General features: G+C 47.4%; 1 protein-coding gene across 1 annotated transcript in view; it reads left to right on the top strand.

Moving 5' to 3' along the window:
• Nucleotides 1–21,495, top strand: part of fmn1 (formin 1) — a gene marked incomplete at its 5' end in the record, with an annotated part of 81,030 nt that overhangs the window by 14,319 nt on the left and 45,216 nt on the right. The window contains one exon of the mRNA XM_084314211.1: nt 18,683–18,711. Within this exon, the coding sequence (XP_084170337.1) occupies nt 18,683–18,711 (29 nt within the window). The remainder of the gene's footprint in view (nt 1–18,682; nt 18,712–21,495) is intronic.

Genomic DNA, 21,495 nt, shown 5'->3' with positions numbered 1-21,495 from the left:
CGAAGTGCCTATCATCTTGTCCGTATCCGTGAGGGCGATGAATGGAAGACCGCCTTCAAGACCGACAAGGGGCCACTATGAGTACCTTGTGATGCCGTTCGGTCTCACCAACGCCCCGGCGGTATTCCAGGCACTCATGAACGATGTCCTCCGTGACATGCTGGAGGTGTTCGTGGTGGTGTACCTGGACGACATTCTCATCTTTTCCAGGACCCTCGAGGAACACATCCTGCATGTCCGCCGGGTGCTGGAGCGCCTCCTCCACAATCGGCTCTTCGTCAAGGCGGAGAAGTGCCGTTTCCACTCCAACTCCGTCGACTACCTGGGCTTCATCGTGGAGAAGGGCTTGACCCGAGCGGATCCTCGCAAGATCCAGGCTGTGGAGGATTGGCCGGAACCCACCACTCGGAAGGAGCTACAGAGTTTCCTCGGGTTCGCAAACTTCTACCGAAGGTTCATCCGGAACTACAGCCAAGTGGCGGAGCCTCTTACCAAGCTGACCTCCCCCGCTCTGCCGTTCGACTGGTCCCCAGCGGCATGCGCTGCGTTCCGCTCCCTCAAGAGAAGGTTCACTTCCGCTCCTATCCTGCTCCACCCTGACCCCAAGAGACAGTTCATCGTGGAGGTGGACGCCTCGGATTCTGGCCTGGGCGCTGTCCTATCCCAGCGTTCTCCTTCCGACCAGAAGGTACATCCTTGCGCCTTCTACTCGCGTCGCTTCCTCCCCGCCGAGAGGAACTACGACACCGGCAATCGGGAGCTACTGGCGGTCGTGGCGGCTCTGGAGGAGTGGCGTCATTGGCTAGAGGGTGCCGAGGAGCCTTTTACCATCTGGACGGACCACAAGAACCTAACGTTCATCCGCGCTTCCAGGCGCCTCAACGGTCGGCAGGCGAGATGGGCCAGTTTCCTCAGTCGGTTCGACTTCTCGCTGACCTTCCGCCCCGGTTCCCGCAACACGAAGGCCGACTCCCTGTCCCGGATGCACTCCAAGGGGGCTCCACCCTCTGAGGACCCATCTCCCATCATCCCGGAGGCCCGAGTGGTTGGAGCCATCACCTTGGGCATCGAGGGTGTGGTGAGGCGTGCCCTACGCTTCCAACGTGCTCCAAGCAACGTCCCTAGGAGCCGTCTCTTCGTCCCTGACTCTGTCCGGTCCCAGGTACTGCTGTGGGGCCATACCAGCCGGTTCGCCTGCCACCCAGGCGTCCATCGCACGTTCTCCTTCCTGGCTCGTCGTTTCTGGTGGCCCACCATGCGAAACGACGTCAAGGAGTTCGTATTGGCCTGCGCGGTCTGTGCCCGCAGCAAGGCCTCTCACCAGGCACCCTCCGGGCTCTTGCAGCCACTTCCCGTTCCAAGCCGTCCGTGGTCACATGTGGCGCTCGACTTCGTCACTGGACTACCCTCCTCCCAGGGGAACACCTGCCTTCTGACCGTGGTGGATCGATTCAGCAAGGGGGTCCACCTCGTGGCCCTCTCCAAGCTTCCCTCAGCAGCCGAGACGGCGGACCTCCTGACGCACCACGTGTTCCGCCTTCACGGTTTCCCCCAGGACATCGTCTCTGACCGGGGGCCCCAGTTCACCTCCCAGGTTTGGCGGGCTTTCTGCAAGGGATTGGGGGCAACGGTCAGTCTCTCCTCCGGCTACCATCCCCAGACAAACGGGCAGACGGAGAGGATGAACCAGAGCGTGGAGTCTGCTCTTCGGTGTGTGGCAGCCGAGAGGCCGGCATCCTGGAGTCGTTTCCTTCCCTGGGTTGAATACTCGATCAACTCAATGGTCAGTTCCGCCACCGGCCTCTCCCCCTTTGAGGCCTCCCTAGGCTACCAGCCCCCTCTTTTTCCCGCACTGGAGACGGAAGTGGCAGTTCCCTCCGTGCAGGTCCACCTCGACCGCTGCCGTCGCGTTTGGGAGATCACCAGGACCGCGCTGCTCCGGACATCTGAGCGCGCCTGTCGTGGTGCCGACCGGCGCCGGGTTCCCGCGCCGACTTACCGCCCTGGGCAGAGGGTGTGGCTCTCCGCGAAGGACCTCCCGCTACGGTCCTCGGCCAAGAAGCTCAACCCTCGCTTCGTCGGTCCTTTCGAGGTCCTGAAGGTACTCAGTCCGGCGGCCCTGCGCCTGAAGCTTCCTGCATCCATGCACATCCACCCCGTGTTCCATGTCTCCCGGGTTAAGCCCGTCTCCCTCAGTCCCCTTATGCCTCCGGCTCCTGATCCACCGCCTCCTGTGCTAGTGGATGGTCACCCCCAGTGGCAGGTCCGCCGGTTGATGGGCGTTCGTCGGCGGGGCCGGGGATTCCAATACCTGGTGGACTGGGAGGGTTACGGCCCTGAGGAGCGTAGCTGGGTCTCCCGGCAGCTCATCGTGGATCCCGGCTTGATCACCGACTTCCATCGGGCCCATCCTGACGAGCCGGGTCGGCCTGGTCGCCGGGCGGCTCCCGTTGAGGGGGGGGTACTGTGAGGTTTCTGTCCTTGCCTTCTCACTCGTTCTGTTCCTTTAACCACCCTCGCTTTGTTTTCATTCATTTTTTCTGTCAAGTATTTCAATTCCCTCGTTCACACGTTTCTCCCCGCTGACGTCATCTGAGACGTCGCTGATTGGTTCCCTCACTTCCCCACGCTTTTCAATCACATTCCCCAGCTGTCACTGCCTTTCAATCAATCGATCCCTCATTATTTATACCCCGTTTTCCCCACCCTAAGTGGTTGGTTCGTCTTGATTTGTCGCTGGATGTTTTTCCCCGTTGCTTCTGTTTCACTGTGCTATTCTCCAGGAAATTCCTAGAAGCCTTCGCTTGGATACCTGCTCCGTGGCGCGCGCTCGCCTCCACTTCGTTCCTGTTCCTTTACGCAGCACGTCTGGGTGAGTTTATCTAGATTGACTGTCTTGACCTATTTCCGATTTTCGTGAGTAACCTTTACACTGAAGTCTACCACCTTTTTGTCAGACAGTCACTCACCCAGCCATTATCGTTTTTGCTCTTTCCTTTTTTGGAATAATATTTTGGGGATCTTCCACCTCCCACTGTGTATTGACACGAAGATATTATTTCACATTTGGACTGTGTTTGGATTTTTGCTCACTGTGTATTTACACGAAGATATTGTTTTCACATTTGGACTGTGTTTGGATTTTTGCTCACTGTGTGTTTACACGAAGATAGTATTTCACATTTGGACGGTGTTTGGATTTTGCTCACTGTGTGTTTACATGAAGATATGCACTTGGGCTGTTTTTGGAATATTGCACATCACTGTGTTGTTTAACACGAAGAATATAACACCCTGTCCTCCAGCTCGTTTCAAGTCTGCTCTGTCACTGACCCGTTCCCTCTCTCCCTCTCTCGGTCTTGCACAACATCTGAGAGGTCCGCCGGGAGAGTCTGCAGAGCGGTACAGAGGTCTGCTCCTGCTTCCCAAGACTACCCTTCCGGGAGAAGCTGCAGAGCAGCAGAACTTTGCCCCTTGTTCATTGTACCTGTTCTTGTTGACCTGCTTTCCCTGTTTCACTTATTCTTGTCACCAAATAAACAAGCCCTTGTATTTGGCAACTCTGAATCCAACTCTCTTGTGTCGTTGCGTTTGGGGTCGGTGTCAAACCATAACAACAACAGTACGATTTTGGTGGGACAAAGTGGGACAAAGTGGGACAGATAGATAATGTAAATTTTTTTATTAGAATAACTGCCATGGTCTTCACTGAATAGATTTAAATCAAAGGTTAAAGGTTAAATCAAAATAAATACAAATTAAATACCACCTAACATCTGTTTTAAATATTCAAACGTCATCACTTGACAGGAATGTCTTGTGTTTGATATTCCCTGTTAACACAGAACTAGGGAAAACAGTGTAGTATAATACAAAAATAATAATACAAATAAATTGTGTTTCTATATTAGAATAACTGCCATGGTCTTCACCGAATAGATTTAAATCAAAGGTTAAAGGTTACCACAGTCGGCTGACCTGTATGAATGGGAGTGTTGTACTGTGTGATAGACACTTGTTATCTCAGCTGCAGTGACCTTGTCCGTCTGACTATCATTGTTTGGTTTAAAAAGAAACGTATCCATAGATCTGGATGTTTCTTTTTGGTGAGCCACTTTCAAGTGAGACTCACGTCCACTGTGGCGCTTCAAGTTGTATTCTCCTCCATGCGCAATTGAAAACGAACTATGACACAAAATACAGAAAGCCTGCTGCGGATTGCCTGCCATCTGCCTCACCCAGTCATGTGTCGTTTGCCAGTCTTGGTTGTAACTGCAGGTCCGTTTCTTTTTACTGCTTTCCGTCTTGAACTAGTTCGCTTGTAATGTTGTTGTGTTTTTTTTGACCAATCAGATTTGCGATATGAGGTAGCGTCACGACTCAGTCTCAGTCACGTCACAAGCAGGCAAGCAGCACGCTAAAGTACTATAACCAATCAGAGCAATGTGTGTGGACAAGAGGCGGGTTGCTACGTTTACTGTCTGTAGGGAGGGGCTTTTAGACGCATGTTTTTTTTGGCTTCGAAAAGAGGGACATCCTCTCAATATGAGGGACGCGGGACATTTGGTCAAATGGTGGGACAGTACAACCAAAAGGGGGACACCTGGTCACCCTAGCTCTACCCCTGAGCCAAAGCCACCCCACACCAGTGGCGGACTGGGACACAAATTCAGCCCGGGACATTCAGACGCACCAGCCCACGCACCGGCCCCAAAACCGGCCCACACAACGGCCGTTATGAAACACTTGTCCAGTATTAAACAACCCAAGGCTGTGGCTAAGGAGTCAACATCAGGGAGACCAAATCTACACACCGCCCCTAGATGTGCACTCATGCACAGTGCACACACACACACAGAGACACACATACATATACCGTTACTTCCTGTCATTGGCATATGTTTTTTTTTTTACTAACATCTTAGTGCCTCATTAGCCTAGGGATTAAGGATACATGAAGTATTAACTACACCATAATAATATTGAGGTTTTGATCCATAGAAAAGGTCTGTGCTACACAATTTCAGTTAGATTGGATTTATTGTCCTTTAATTTGGCACTCATGACATTAGTTGCTTGCCGTTTAATCAACATCGAAAGACCCCCCACTTCCTCCCAGACACCCATTCCAAGAGCTTGTTTTCTCTCTCTCTCTCTCTCTCTCTCTCTCTCTCTCTCTCTCTCTCTCTCTCTCTCTCTCTCTCTCTCTCTCTCTCTCTCTCTCTCTCTCTCTCTCTCTCTGTGTATGTGTGTGTGTGTGTGTGTCTCTCTCTCTCTGTGTCTCTCCCTCTCTCTGTGTGTCTCTCTCTGTGTCTCTCTCTCTGTCTCTCTCTCTGTGTCTGTGTGTGTGTCTGTCTGGACTGGGCTCTCTCTCTCCCCTCAGGGTCAGTTGTGCTGGACTGGGTGCTCTCTCTTTCCTCAGAGTCAACTGCATAAGAAGAACATCAGCAATCAATAATAATGGCTTGAATTCATACAGCGTTTTTCAGCCTTTTGAAAACACCCAAAGTAGTAGTAGTAGTAGTAGTAGTAGTAGTAGTAGTAGTAGTAGTAGTAGTAGTAGTAGTAGTAGTAGTAGTAGTAGTAGTAGTAGTAGTAGTTTATTCAGTCATCATCTCACACAATACAATATACACCATCATTTAACAATATTTGATTTTACAGTGACTGAGAAGGTACAGACTGAAGCAATGCTTATATAGCCTATGCCTGTCCTATATTCTTAACAAAAATTAAAAAAATTAAGACTCCAAAACAGTATTCTAAAAGAAAATAGCAAATAAAACAGTATTATTCACCCTTGTAGTTTTCAAAAATAGCTTTACAAACCATTTTCTTAAAAACCAAAAGCGAATTACTCATTCTTAACTGTATATCAGCATTGTTCCACAAAGCGCTTCACAGAAACCATCAAGCATTCACACTCACACATACAGTACACATACATACACAGTCATACACTACTGGTGGTTGTGAGCAGCATCAGCAAACACAGCTTCCCTGTGGCAGACTGACGGAATCATGTCTGCTATTCAGCGCCAACCACCATCAACAACCTTCATAAATACATTCAACATTAATGGAATAGGCTAACTACCAACTTAGCTGTAGCAGTTAGCTGTTATATGCAATCACATTTGTTTAACTACGGGGTAGTAGTTGACCTAGTTGTTAGCTTAAGCTAGTTAGCTGTGGTTATCTACAAACATGTAGATGAGACTAATCAAGAACATGGCTAACTGTTGGGAATTCTAAGGTACATCTTATTTAAGCATGTAAAATGGCAACTAATCAATTCAATCAATTAGATTACCAATATTATATCAACATGAAAATTTTAAAGGGAACATAATAGTATTTTATTTTAGTATTTACTATTATAATATTAGTAGCCAATTAATTTGCAGCCCGTCCTAGGTTCTGATTGGCTCTCTAGGTTAGCACTTTAGCTTCTGATGCTGTGGTGGGCACTAGTCCTAACATTGCTAACTAAACTTTTAGTCACGACTATTTACGTCCACGTGCTGTAAGGAATCAGGAATACGGAAAGCACATTGTCTTGTAATAGAATGACTGAAATCACTGCAAGAACTAGTATAGGCTAGCTAGCCCTCATGAACCGGCACACACCAACAGTAGAATATGCACTAGGCTACTGCACACACCTGTCATGTTACTGTTGGTTCCTTCCACTTGAACTTCATCATCATTAGCAGCAGCAGCTACTCTAACGCCAGCCCTTCCTCTACTAAACATGTCTGTAATTTTAGAACATTGTTCTGCGTCTTTTACTAGCAATTCTAGCTTTTTCAGCTCCACCCTTTCTTTTTTTGCATTCTCCATTTCTGCGCTTCTAGGCCTACTCGCGGTTGGGAGGAAACGTGAATCTCATTCACTGATGTCTCATGTCTCATTCAAGACTGGCTAACAAAAGCATGTCTTTCACTTAACACCAAGAAAACAGTGTGTATGATGTTCACAAAGTCACCAGTAGAGGTCACTCACTCTAATGTGTTTCTGGGAGAGGCGGAGCTGGACATTGTACATTAATTCAAGTATCTTGGGGTCACATTGGACTCTACATTGACCTTCAAAAAGTAATGTGAAAAAAGTGACAAACACAGTCAAGTTTAACATCGAAAACTTCAGGCAGATCAGGCCCTGCCTGCCAGTTAATGCTGCAAGGATGTTTCTGCATTCAATGATTTTATCACACATCGAGTACTGTTTTATCAACTGGTCTCTTTCATATGTCACTACTCTTACACCAATGGAATTACTCTACAAAAAAGCCATAAAAGTATTTGATAGGAAACCAATTTCATTTCATCACTGTAATGTTTTAGAAAAACATAACATGCTAAGTTTCGAGAATTTCCAAGTTTTCAAATATACTTGCTTCATGTACAAGGTTCTGCATGGACTTGCCCCTCCCCCATTGAATGAGTTCATCCAACAGAAAGCAGACACTGGCATTACCACCAGGGCCATCAGTAGAGGGGACTGTAAGGTGCCTTTTCGGTATACTACCATTGCAAAAACTGTGTTCTCTGTTAAAAGTGATAACTACTGGAATAGCCTACCAGTTGTGATTAGAGAGTGCCCTACATACTCCATGTTCAAGACCCATCTTAAACTGCATCTTAAGGCAAACCAGAACTGTGATCATTTTTTATCTGATTTAGTTTATGCAACTTGTTTATTGTTTTATTGCAGGCCCACACACTGGCCCACACACCGGCCCACATAATGGCCCACACACCGGCCCACATACGGCCCATACACTGGCCCACACACTACACCGGCCCACACACTGGCCCACACACTGGCCCACACACCGGCCCACACACCGGCCCACACACCGGCCCACATACTGCCCCACATTAGTGGCCCACACACCGGCCCACAGACTGGCCCACATACCGGCCCACACACCGGCCCACACACCGGCCCACACACCGGCCCACACACCGGCCCACACACCGGCCCACACACCGACTCACACACTGGCCCACACACCGGCACACACACTGGCCCACATTAGTGGCCCACACACCGACTCACACACCGGCCCACACACCGGCCCACAGACTGGCCCACATACTGGCCCACACACCGGCCCACACACCGTCCCACATACTGGCCCACACACTGGCCCACACACCGGCCCACACACCGACTCACACACTGGCCCACACACCGGCCCACACACTGGCCCACATTAGTGGCCCACACACCGACTCACACACTGGCCCACACACCGGCCCACAGACTGGCCCACATTAGTGGCCCACACACCGACTCACACACTGGCCCACACACCGACTCACACACCGGCCCACACACCGGCCCACAGACTGGCCCACATACTGGCCCACACACCGGCCCACACACCGTCCCACATACTGGCCCACACACCGGCCCACACACTGGCCCACACACTGGCCCACACACCGACTCACACACTGGCCCACACACCGGCCCACACACTGGCCCACATTAGTGGCCCACACACCGACTCACACACTGGCCCACACACCGGCCCACAGACTGGCCCACATTAGTGGCCCACACACCGACTCACACACTGGCCCACACACCGGCCCACACACCGGCCCACATTAGTGGCCCACACACCGACTCACACACTGGCCCACACACTGGCCCACACACCGGCCCACATTAGTGGCCCACACACTGGCCCACACACTGGCCCAAAAAAAGGTTAAATTTTTTTTTTTTTTTTTTTTTTGGACCAGCCCACTTTGGTTCCGGCCCATCGGGATTCGTCCCGAATGTCCCGATGGCCAGTCCGCCACTGCCCCACACACACTTGAGCATAGGGTGTGGTTAAGCTAGACCAATGAAAGTAGTCGTCTGTACAGAGATATTAATGTGGTAAGGCGTATTTCAATAGACAATAATGGAAATGAATGAATGAATTCATAAATGTTTTTAATGCATAGGTATATCAACGACAATAAGTTCACTATTCATGTTGTAAAGAGAGCTGATTCCCGAAGGCTCTGAACAGTGAACCTGTATACCGGTAGTATCAAAAGGTGTAACTTTATCTATTTCAATGGACAATGAAAGAAATTAATTCAAATAAAATTCTTGTCATTGACTGCTTTGAAAATGTTTCCAGAATTCACATGCCTGCCGTGCTGTCAGCCTATGTGCAACGTTTCATACACCTTGGCCTTGTAGTTGGCAAGATTGGCTGCAGATAGACAGACAGACAAACATACTGACAGAAAGACACATATGACCAAATGCATAATCTCCCTCCAGGCATGCCGCCTGGGCCCTGTTTCTTGTACGTGGTTCAACTAAGTCGATCAAGATGTCATTATCCAGCTTCAGTTAACCCGATGTTTGAAGCCGGGATTTTCCTGTTCCACGAAGGTGGATTCAGTCTCGTTAACTCAAGCCAGACTTGCGACTCAGGCTAAATGCGCGCGGCCGCTTTAGGTGAAAAGCCAGCACGTATCGATGGCAGAGATCCTGATTCTCTAACGGCATTGATTGATTAATTGATTTAAGACTTTATTGACAGATTGCAATACGGCTCAATCGCCTCGCCGACAAGTTAAATGCGTTATCTATAGGCTAATTTTAAGTCCCTCATTACCTCAATCAATCAGATTATATTTCTTTAAACTTGCCTGCTAGATTGAATAATCAAATGAGATCTTGCTAGCGAAAATAATTAGTTAACTGTTATACAGAATTACGATACGGCTCTCTTACCCATTGATTGATGTATAGTCAATCTTTAACTTATCTCCAATGTGGTCTAACGGGTTGTTCTTTTGACTTTCACACAGACGACCGGGGTTCGAGACCCTAGTCGTCTCCTTCTTTTTGCAATATAGGAATAATTCAATTTGGTGCACGTTGAGAGCTATATAAAGAATGACATCCTCAATGCATGTAGATTTATAATATTTTAACTTAAAACCAGGCTACTTTGGCGTATAATCATTAATATTATATTCAAAAAAATCATATTGGAAACACCGGGTTTTGAACCCCGGTCACTGGGTTGGCAGGCTTGAGCACTACCACTGCACCACTGTGCCAGATGGGATAAATTCATTGTTTATACATTAATGAACGAGAGACCCGTGTTTAGAATATCCTTTGTTTTGAATGAAGTTTATCTCTTTATCCTCATTCATTAATGTGACGTCAACGGCTCATTCAATTTCTCAAATCCGTCAAACAGCGCATCTCATCAGACATCTTAATCCCAGTTACAATTAAAATAACCACATAATGTGTACATCGCACAAGCGAGCGCCACCGTCGCCACGGTATATATAACGTGCATTATTTAGGACAAAGTGAATTTAGTATCAGCATTTTGGGTCTATTTTACATTTCAAAAGCCCCCTCTGGAAGAATGGAGCACAAAAACGTAATTCAGAATGGTATAATGCAGATCGTAGACTGTGGGAATAGTTTCAGGAAACGGGCTGTCACTTCTTTGCGGGGGCGTGGCTCTGCGTGATCCGGCTAACTTGAACTTGAACTCTGCTTTCGACCAGGCTCAAACTTTTGGATCTGTTGTCATGGTGATTTGGAAAATCCACGTACAGGGAACCGGAAAGTCCGGCTAACTCAGTTATCCAGTTAAAGTTATCCGGCTAACTCAGTTATCCAGGTACAAGAAACAGGGCCCTGGTGAAGATAATACTGAGATTTATTGTGAGAGAAATTGCATTGTTGCCAACAGCACTGTACAGCAATAATTTTAAGAGAATGTACGAAATAACGTAAAAAATTTTATAGATAACATAACAAAATAACACAATAAAATAATATAAAGAGATACAAAAATATTTAATAAAAAAGATATAGAGAGAAACACCAGTTCAAGCAAACAATCCGTGTTTTGATAGTGAGTTGTAATCTGGGAGATGTGGATTTAATCAGGCTTACTGCCTTAACATTCCGGCATCCTTAGTTTACAGTTTGCCTGAGTGTTCTGGAATGTTCTGTCCCCAGCATGTGTGTGTGTGTGTGCGTGTGTGTGTGTGCGTGCGTGTGTGTGTGTGTGTAACTATCATTATATCAGCTTTTAAAAATCCTCTATTGGCCTCTATTGGCCTTCCGCTAGTATCTTCCCCAAATCACAAAATAAGTATTAACATACATGCAGTAAAACTAGGATTTTTCTTACAGCCGTGTCTATATTTTAGTTTCCAAATAAGGTAAAAAAGACCAAATAAGGTACTATGGAAAACGTCATAGGGTATTATGTGTGATTTATATTGGTCAACAACATATCAACATGTATTTGATTGGTTATAACAACTTGAATTCATAACATGCTGTTTAGATGGCCGATAAAGCCCAGGGCAGACTGGTGTACTTAGGACAGGCAGGTTCAGAATCCTGGTGATGGTCGGAGCCCACGGCAGTTAATGGGTTAAATACTGCCACTGCAGACTCCGCATAAAGAGCTATCCTCTGCATTATTCATACACACTGTCCCTGAGTCAAGCACATGCTTGTGGGACTCTTCACACACTCTATCCCTACCCACCATCACTGTGGACTGCGTTAGGACCTATATTGTTCTCCATTTATGTCAATGACCTATGCAAAAACCTATCAAATGTTATGTACCATTTTTAGGGGTGACAGTGGTTCAGGAGGTACAGTAGAGCGGTCGTCTGGTAATCAGAAGATTCCCGGTTTGATCCCGGCTCCTCCTGGCAGCATGTAAAATTGTCCTCAAGTAAGACACTTAACCTTAACTGCTCCTGATGAGCAGGTCGGCACCTTGCATGGTCGCCTCTGCTGTCAGTGTGTGAATCTGTGAGTGAATGCGAGGCATAAGTTGTAAATCACCTTGGATAAAAGCGCTATGTAAATGCAGTCCATTTACCATTTTACTATTTTTGCAATAGCTCATGACAGGACGTGGTATATAGTTATTATATCACAGCTAGAACTGTTTTATAAAACGGTTACCAAGTAGTCTATGACAATACGAAAGTAAGACACACTTAAATTGAAATTGTTCCTGGCTGCCTGCACCGCAAGGTTGCAATGCATCACACACACTAACAAGTTGCTGGCGTTATCTTTTTTTTATCACAGTCTAGTGTTATATTGATTTCATTGTCTGGCTATTTATTCACATTCATTTGTATGTTGCCATTTATTTTGCACCCACTGAAAAACGGTGTGTGGCACACCAGTTTATTGAAGAGGTGGCACGATGGTACAAGCCAGAGCAGATGGTAACTTGTCATGACAGAAGCTCTCCTCGGTGCGTGTGAGGATGGCAGATTTAACCAGTGTTTATTGATTACCTCAATGTGCAACAGGAGCACGGCCACACCTGCTCCCAGGTCTGATTAGCTTGACCCAGGGCAGGTGTAGCTGCTTAAACCAGCCATCCCCACACCACAGTAATGTTAGGCTAACCTTTTTTTTCCTCAGACACGGAGTGATACCAACTAATTAGAATCATAGCTTGGGTATATGGCCATTATAGCACGGCTATGAACCAATGAGATTGCTTGATTTGAGCTACCCGTTTTATAATATGATTCATTGTTGTTCGGGGGCGGCTAGGTGGTGCAGTGGGCAAGGCGCTCACCACCAATGCAGGAGACGCTGGGTTCGAGCCCAGCTTTCCGCATTGCTATCAGCTTGGCTGGTCGTTCATACTAATACAATTGGCAGTATTAGGGGGTGGGAAGCTGATGGGTGGGGATCGGACGTTGTGGACAGCGACTCCTACAGGTCGGTTGGTGCGCCTGCGCAACAGAATCAGGAAGCGACGGGGGCGGCGTGCCCTCCCACGCAGACCCCCGACGCTGAGAGATCGTGCTGTGCAGGTGAAAAGATGCGACGGCTGCTTCCTCGAGTACCGGAGGGGACACGTGATGTAAGGCTTCGTCCACATTGCAGCCGGCTTGTGGGAGGCATGGCCTAACAGCGTTCGAGACAGGGGAAGGTAGAATTGGACCATACGAAATTGGGATGGGAGAAAAATAGAAAATGTGAGAAAAAGTAGATAAAAAAAAATTATTCATTGTTGTTCGTCATCTGTTGTAAAGGCCTTTGATTTATTACTGTGAGGATTCGCCTGTTCCCTGGACCTTCTTTCCCTGCCTTCTACTCTCCTTCACCAGCCCCCACCCTTGCAATGATTTACTCTCCTCTACTCTTCACCAGCCCCCACCCTTGGACTTTCTTGTTCAATTACCATCACGCAGCTGTCATAGTTTGTGATTAGCGCCCCTGAGGGCTTTATATACCTGGACCTCCCTTCCAGTCCTGGTCGGGTCGTTCTGTATCTGTGTTCACTCTGTGTTCATGGAGTTCTGTACGTTACCATCCTGTACGTTACCATCACCTGCCGCGTCTCCGGCGTGAGACGACGTGCCAGCCATCACCACCTGTCGCCGTTTGCCTGGAGTGGGACACCGTCTTCACTCTCTAATTCTCTACGGGAGGTTTTCCAGTGTTCCCACTCCAGACGTCAAGCCGGCGCATCATCGCTCCCTATTTTCCACGGGAGGATGGCATCTCTTCGCCCCGGTCCCCTGGGACCCCTGTGTTCTGCGCTGCCCGTCTGCAGCATCCGAGGAGGATCTCCGTGCCAAGCCTGGAGTGGTGTTCCCACTCCAGACGTCAAGCCGGCGCGCATCGCTCCCTATTTCCACGGGAGGATGCGTCTCTTCGCCCCGGTCCCCTGGGACCCCTGTGTTCTGCGCTGCCCGTCTGCAGCATCCGAGGAGGATCTCCGTGCCTGGAGTGGGACACCGTCTTCGCTCTCTAATTCTCTACGGGAGGTTTTCCAGTGTTCCCACTCCAGACGTCAAGCCGGCGCGTCATCGCTCCCTATTTCCACGGGAGGATGGCGCCTTTTCCCCCCGGCCTCCGCTGTCGGGCCCCTGTCTCTGTACGAGGCCTCCGCCGTCTGGCCCCTGTCCCCGTGCCAGGCCTCCGTCGTCGGGCCCCTGTCCCCGTGCCAGGCCCCCGCCGTCGGGCCCCTGTCCCCGTGCCAGGCCTCTGCCGTCGGGCCCCTGTTCCCGTGCCAGGCCTCCGCCGTCAGGCCCCTGTCCCCGTGCCAGGCCTCCGCCGTCGGAACCCTGTCCTCATCCCTGTAAGCAGCTCTGGCCCTCGCCCTGTCCAAGGCCTTAACCCTGTTCTCTGTCCCTGTCTCCAGCCCGCCTCTCCGGGCCTCTGTCCCTGTCCCCCTCTCCAGTGCCCCTGGTCCTGGCCCTGACACTTAGCCCTGGTCCTTAGCCCTGGCCCTTAGTCCCTTAGCCTGTTCGCCTCTTAAAGGCACAGTGCCGCATTTTCCATATTTCCTTGACTCTAGTGTTTTTGTGTTTTCCCTTAAAGGGACTGAGCCGCTTTTTGTTCTATAATAAATATTTGCCCTGTTTTGGCTTACTCTCATACCTGTCTTGTGTTGTGCGATTGGGGTCGGTTACAAACCATAACAGTACGACCCGACCAGTCGACGACCCCAGCCACCACAGACAGTGTATGTGAGTTAGCCCCTGTTAGTTCCCTCTAGTTTCCTCTAACCCACTCTAGCTCCCTCTAGTTCCCTCTAGCTCCCTCTAGTTCCCCTGTTAGTTCCCCTGTAAGTTTTCCCTGTTGACTCCCCTGTTAGCTCCCCTGTTAGCCTCGTTAGCTCCCCTGTTAGCTCCCCTGTTCCCCACAGCTAGGACTGTCCTTCCAGCTAGCTTGTTCTCCTTTGCTAGTCCAGCCCTGTCTGCTAGCCTAGCTCCGGCAGCTAGCGCAGCCTCTATGCTAATGTAGCAGTACAGCTAGCATAGGCCCTGTAGCTAGCAATGCTCTGGCAGCTACCCAGTCCCTCTGCTAGCCCCACTTTAGGTGTAGCTTCCCCTGCTAGCATGGCCCAGTTTTTTTTTGTTTGTTGCCTTGTCTTGTCCCCTGCCCCGCTGTCTGATTCCGTAGTGTTCTGCCCCATCATGTTAGTGTTCTGCCCCGTCATGTTAGTGTTCTGCCCCGTCATGGTGGTTTTTTCGGTCGCCCGGTGGCTCCCGTGGAGGGGGAGGTACTGTGAGGATTCGCCTGTTCCCTGGACCTTCTTTCCCTGCCTTCTACTCTCCTTCACCAGCCCCCACCCTTGCGATGATTTACTCTCCTCTACTCTTCACCAGCCCCCACCCTTGGACTTTCTTGTCCAATTACCATCACGCAGCTGTCATAGTTTGTGATTAGCGCCCCTGAGGGCTTTATATACCTGGACCTCCCTTCCAGTCCTGGTCGGGTCGTTCTGTATCTGTGTTCACTCTGTGTTCATGGAGTTCTGTACGTTACCATCCTGTACGTTACCATCACCTGCCGCGTCTCCGGCGTGAGACGACGTGCCAGCCATCACCACCTGTCGCCGTTTGCCTGGAGTGGGACACCGTCTTCGCTCTCTAATTCTCTACGGGAGGTTTTCCAGTGTTCCCACTCCAGACGTCAAGCCGGCGCGTCATCGCTCCCTATTTCCACGGGAGGATGGCGCCTCTTCCCCCCGGCCTCCGCTGTCGGGCCCCTGTCTCCGTACCAGGCCTCCGCCGTCGGGCCCCTGTCCCCGTGCCAGGCCTCCGCCGTCGGGCCCCTGTCCCCGTGCCAGGCCTCCGCCGTCGGGCCCCTGTTCCCGTGCCAGGCCTCCGCCGTCGGGCCCCTGTCCCCGTGCCAGGCCTCCGCCGTCGGAACCCTGTCCTCATCCCTGTAAGCAGCTCTGGCCCTCGCCCTGTCCAAGGCCTTAACCCCGTTCTCTGTCCCTGTCTCCAGCCCGCCTCTCCGGGCCTCTGTCCCTGTCCCCCTCTCCAGTGCCCCTGGTCCTGACACTTAGCCCTGGTCCTTAGCCCTGGCCCTTAGCCTTAGTCCCTTAGCCTGTTCGCCTCTTAAAGGCACAGTGCAGCATTTTCCATATTTCCTTGACTCTAGTGTTTTTGTGTTTTCCCTTAAAGGGACTGAGCCGCTTTTTGTTCTATAATAAATATTTGCCCTGTTTTGGCTTACTCTCATACCTGTCTTGTGTTGTGCGATTGGGGTCGGTTACAAACCATAACAATTACAGTCTGCATTTGATGTCAGTCCCGCCTGCAGAAACTAAAATTGGTATTAACACTTTCAGCACCAGCCGTTTTAGCCATCCATGTACTCATTGTGCCACCGCTGTAAAGGATAGGGATTTTCACTGTGCATTGCAGTGTTTGCAGGGCTATATCTATATTCTATATTATAGCTATGGAGACAATACTATGGCTCATTTGACAGTAACTATCCCTCGTTCAACATGTGAAAAAGAAAAAAAAACTTCATGTATACTTTTGCGTGTTATACCGTGGTGAATATTGTATAGTTTCAGAGTGATCCTGGCTAATTCCTGGTAACTGTGTTACGGAGCGATATGTGAATTTTGCTAAAAGTGTTCGCATTGCTCGCCTGGACACGCTACTATTTCCAAATCAAAGGTATATAATATGTATTATGTTTCATCATGAATGCATCAAAGGGGGGGGGGGGGGTGTTTTTTGATGCTTTGATCGCCAGTAACGGCATTCGTTTTGAATACTACATTCGTTGATCGGCCGGATCGATATAAAATCATTTTAGGATGATTGAAGGTGGAATTGACGTCAGATAGTCCTTACCTTTGATCAGGGTTATTCCAAAAAGAATATTCCAATTGTCTGATCGCGATTTCCAGTATTTACATGAAGTGGCACAAGATATGCCTCAAGTGTGCTGAACGCGTTTCGAAGTGATCGGATGAAACGATTTACTTGGCTTGGTCAAAATTCTCCGCCCGGACGAAATTAGATGTGACACACAGTGTGAAATAAGGTTTCAAAGGGTGGGCGATATTGCCACCTAGCAGGATGCGGCCGGTATTGCACTCTCGAGATCTCAGTATGATTTCCGACCTATGGTAACACAGAGGTCCGTAACACTGCATAGAATAAAAAAATCGAATAAAAGAAAAAACTATGAAAACCCGAGAAATCTCTGGTTTTGGCACTCAACCGCTGGCGAGATAACCCGAGAAATCTCAGGTCTGGCGCCCAATGTGTTAAACACAGACAAAACTAAACTCAGGATGTTCTCGAATACAAGTGAGTTACCACCAAATATTCCTAAAATTCTAACTTCCCAAGTCCCAAGCTATAAGTACTTGAGCTTTCTTATTGATTGCCGGTTATCTTTTGAATCTCACATTGCAAATCTGGTCTCCAGGCTCAAGGTGAAGTTAGGCTTCTATTTGAGAAATAAACCCTGCTTCTCCTTTAGAGCTGGGAAATACCTTGTATCGTCAACCTTCATGCCTCTGCTAGATCATGGTGAAGTGTTGTAAATAGGGATGCACCGATCCGACTTTTTCAGTCCCGATACCGATACCTGGGCTTTGAGTATCGGCCGATACCGAGTACCGATCTGATACCCATTGTTCAATTAATAAACTGTATGCCTCACTGTGTGGAAGAGACTGGGATCATTGTTTTGTGGAAGGCAACATCAGGCTTGACTTTAAACATTACTTTCCTAACTCTGTGAAACAAAATGTAACAAATTAACACAGATATACCGATACCCGATCCAGCTATTTTAGTCATATCGGGGCCGATATCCAATATCAATATCGGATCGGTGCATCCCTAGTTGTAAATGGGTGCTTCTGCCCAATATCTGCCATTGCTGGACACTGCATCATTGTGCCTTACGATTAGTAACTGATTGTAAGCATCTTACCCACCATTGAACTGTGCACGCAAAGTCTGACTGGACACCTTGATATGTATGCAGGCGTATGCACTGGTTGAGTTTGATTTATAAAACTCTCCTGGTTTGGTCCCTTCTTACCTGTGTACATATCTCCTTATAGAAGCCAAAGTCATTACGGCCTGTGCTCTCAAGATGCTCTGGACTTTACTGTTCCACGTGTCTGCACTGAGTTAGGAAAAAGAGCTTTTTATTTGCTGCCTCTTTTGCTTGGAACACCCTCCAGAATAATATATTTGGTTAGATCCTGAAGGATCTAGAGAACGTGATTCCATTGGACAGTTTCTATGTGTTTGTTTGTTTTGTTGTCTGTGTCCCAAACACCTGCATCCTATATATATACTGTATATGATGTGATATTTATCATGTGTACTTTATAGGATGTGATATTTATCATGTGTAGGCCTACTTTGTGTTTTTTTTTTACTGTTTTTTAATCTTGTGATTTATATTATGACGTGTGCTGCTGCTTGCTTGGCCAGGGCACCCTTGTGAAATACATCATTGATCTCAATGGACTAAATACCTGGTTAAATAAAGGGTTTTAAGCCCCATGAAGTCCCACTTCAAGCAGTTTGTTTTGAGTTCAGTTTGTGACCTTGAAAGGAGGCAACAGTAGTGCTTTGTGTTTGTGCCGTCGATATTTATTGTGACCTGTGATTCATAGATTACATTGTATACTATATTTATTTGACACAAATACACTGAAGCAAACACATATAACCTGTTTAAGATAGATAACAAAACACAAGGATGGACTATGATGCACATGATTTATTAAATCAATATTTCAACGGGCTCCATCTTCAGGGTACTGCATACCTTAATAAAGACGTCTAGTAGCCTGTCTAAAGTGAGCGTTGTCTGTGAAATGCACCCTGTTAATCCTGGTGTGCAGTTCCTCTACTACTGCAAGAAAGATAATCTGTAAGATAATAATCAGTACAGGACATGTCCAACAAAAGAGAACAGCAATTGTATTATTTTATAGTAGTCTATAATATATATTATATTATAAAATATTATGTTATACACCTGCTTTAATTCCAGCCCCTACTGGATTCAGGTCACTAAGGGTATCATTTGCTGTTTTCAATCTAATTCTAATACTAGTTCATAGGATTATAGGGTATGGATTCATAACGACAGATTTGCATCGAGGCCACAACAGTCCACCCCTTGTTACCATCACAGTAGCAATAGTACAAGCTTGTTTAATTAGCCGCACTAAGGTAAGGCAAACTCAGTAGAAACAAAAGAAACACTGAAACACGTGCAGTGGATTAAACTTCAGACCAAGTTACATAACCGTTTAACTGTGTTGATACATCACTTTACTGCAGGCTCTCAGAATGAGGTATATTAATACAAAAGTAAATATGGGTGGAACCTACTATATGAAATTGGCAGAAGAAGTACACAGTTCCTTTATTTAAGTAAAAGTAGAAATACCAAGATAAAATAGTACTCTGGTGAAAGAAAAAGTCCTACATTCAAAATAAAAAATTCTACTTACAAAATTCTAAGTAATGGATGTTTAGTATCAAAAGTAAAAGTATGCATTCTACATGATGTTTGTGTATTCCAGTGCTTGGGAGCACTCAATCCTCAAACCGTTGACCTCTAAAGATGATGTTAAAGTGGTATGTGGTCCAGTTATGCTACCGCTGATTACATCCTCTTGAAGTTAGCAGGCTGCAAATTTGTACATAATCTTCATAAATCTTTTGGCATGTTTTCTATGCAAAATCTTTTTTGTCAAAGTAACTAGTAACTGATAGGTTCAGATAAATGTAGTGGAGTAAAAAGTACAATATTTCCTTTGGAATGTAGTGGAGGAAACAATTTCTTTTTTAAAGTACAAGTACCTCAACATTGTACTTAAGTACTTGAGTAAAAATACTTATTTTATTTCTGCCGCTGGATAATAGCCATGTGAATTAGCCAAGCAACCGATTTGAATTTTGGAATATGACCTGATATCCTTTATAGCTTACACTGTGTCAAACCTTCACCCACAAAGTGGAAAATCTCATCTTCACTTTCCGTTGATTCGTTAAGCATAAGTAAGTAAGTAAAACTATATTTTTATAGCGCCCTTCTCAGCATGAGTGCACAGAGTGCTTCACAGCATTTTAAAACATCAGTAAAAATACAAGAAATAAAACATTAAAATGAGCGAACAGAAAAAAACAAAAAGGGCATACACAGAAAAAAACAGCTATGGGTGTTTAAAAAGCCTGCCTGTAGAAGAAGTAAGTTTCATTAGTGTAGAATCATTAGATTCAAGTGGAGTGTGCAGCATAGGTGGGGTTAGACTTCACTAAGTAGCACAGATTAATACTGTTTTTCTCAGTGCTGGGCAGAGAGTGGAGAGACCTCACTATACAATTACAAGCCCTAGGAGGAAGCAGTCGTCTCTACACTCATATTTACCCTTTTTATTGGGCGTGGTGCCCTTTGTGGTATGATCCCAGTGACTTCCTACCCACCGCAATTCACGGATCTCGGAGGGTGTAGTCCTGACGTGGTGACTGCCACTGTGCCACAGTAGGGATGGAGTCAAGCCAGCACAATTAATTAAAGTGGGAGAGAGGTGACCACACTGAGTCTGCCATCTGGTTTTTACTTAAAAGTTACAACCTGGTGGATGACATCCAGGATGCTACTGTACCGCTGTCAGCTGACACAGTGGAGCCGAGCGGGGGAAGACAGGAGGCTGAATTTGGGAAGAAAAGATGGAACTTGGATCCGGGAGCAATTTCTCTGCCACACGGTCGCTTCAGCCTCTGACTCATGCAGCTAAGGAGGACTAGCAGGCTGGCTTGGAAGTCTTTTTTTCCATTACCGCTTGGATTTCTTTGCTGCCATTTGTTTCACTGGGTGACTAAGTGCTGCTTTCTTTTTTTTAGGTTCAGGAAGTTAGCCGTCTGGTAAGTCTGGGAAGAATAGTGCTGAGAGTTAAAGGATCTACTTGTTTATTTTCTACTGGACACCGTGGAGAAAACGTGGGAACCATGGAGGAAAGGCAGAGGGGATGAGGTGAAGACTTTCTAAGGCTTTTAGTCGATGCATTGTGCTGGAGATGCACCACGTTTCTCGGAACCATATTTAAGCTAAGCGATGTTTTTGGGGATCAGGACTGCATGCTTTATATACATAATGTATATATATATCATAATACCATAGAGACCATGTTTGTTGAGATTATCTTCCTGTGTAAGATTATATAAATGTGCATTGAATTAGTTGAAGGCATGGATATGAACAGAGTGAATAATCAGAACGCCGAAGTTCTGGGAAAACCGAACTCCCTCCTGGAAAAGTTCTCGACAATCTTCACCCGTTCCGACCGATCGGTCGGCCATGAAGAGGATTCGGCCATCCTGACATTCTTCAGGAGCCTCACGGAAGAAGAAACATCTGAGAATGATTCTACCATTCAGGGAAACACTGAATCCAATTGCAACCTGAAGACAAGTGGGGATGGGTGTTTGGGAGGCGTTCTGAAGCATGACACAGAATCCACAGCTGAACTCCTACGGCCTGTTGGGAGGGAGGAGCTGACATGTTGCTCCGTGGAGCATGATAACTTGAATGTGAACGAAGACCAGGTGACTTGGAGGGAAACGGGAAGTGACATAGACCCAGCGGAGAATGGGTTTGACCCTGAAAGAAATAGTGAGCAGAGCATGCCCATGAATGAACTCC

The sequence above is a fragment of the Notolepis coatsorum genome (assembly GCF_963971535.1).
Source record: "Notolepis coatsorum genome assembly, chromosome: 5".
NCBI classification, from domain to species: Eukaryota; Metazoa; Chordata; class Actinopteri; order Aulopiformes; family Paralepididae; genus Notolepis; species Notolepis coatsorum.
Note: the sequence above shows the minus strand (reverse complement) of the source record. Positions and strands in the feature narration are given on the sequence as shown.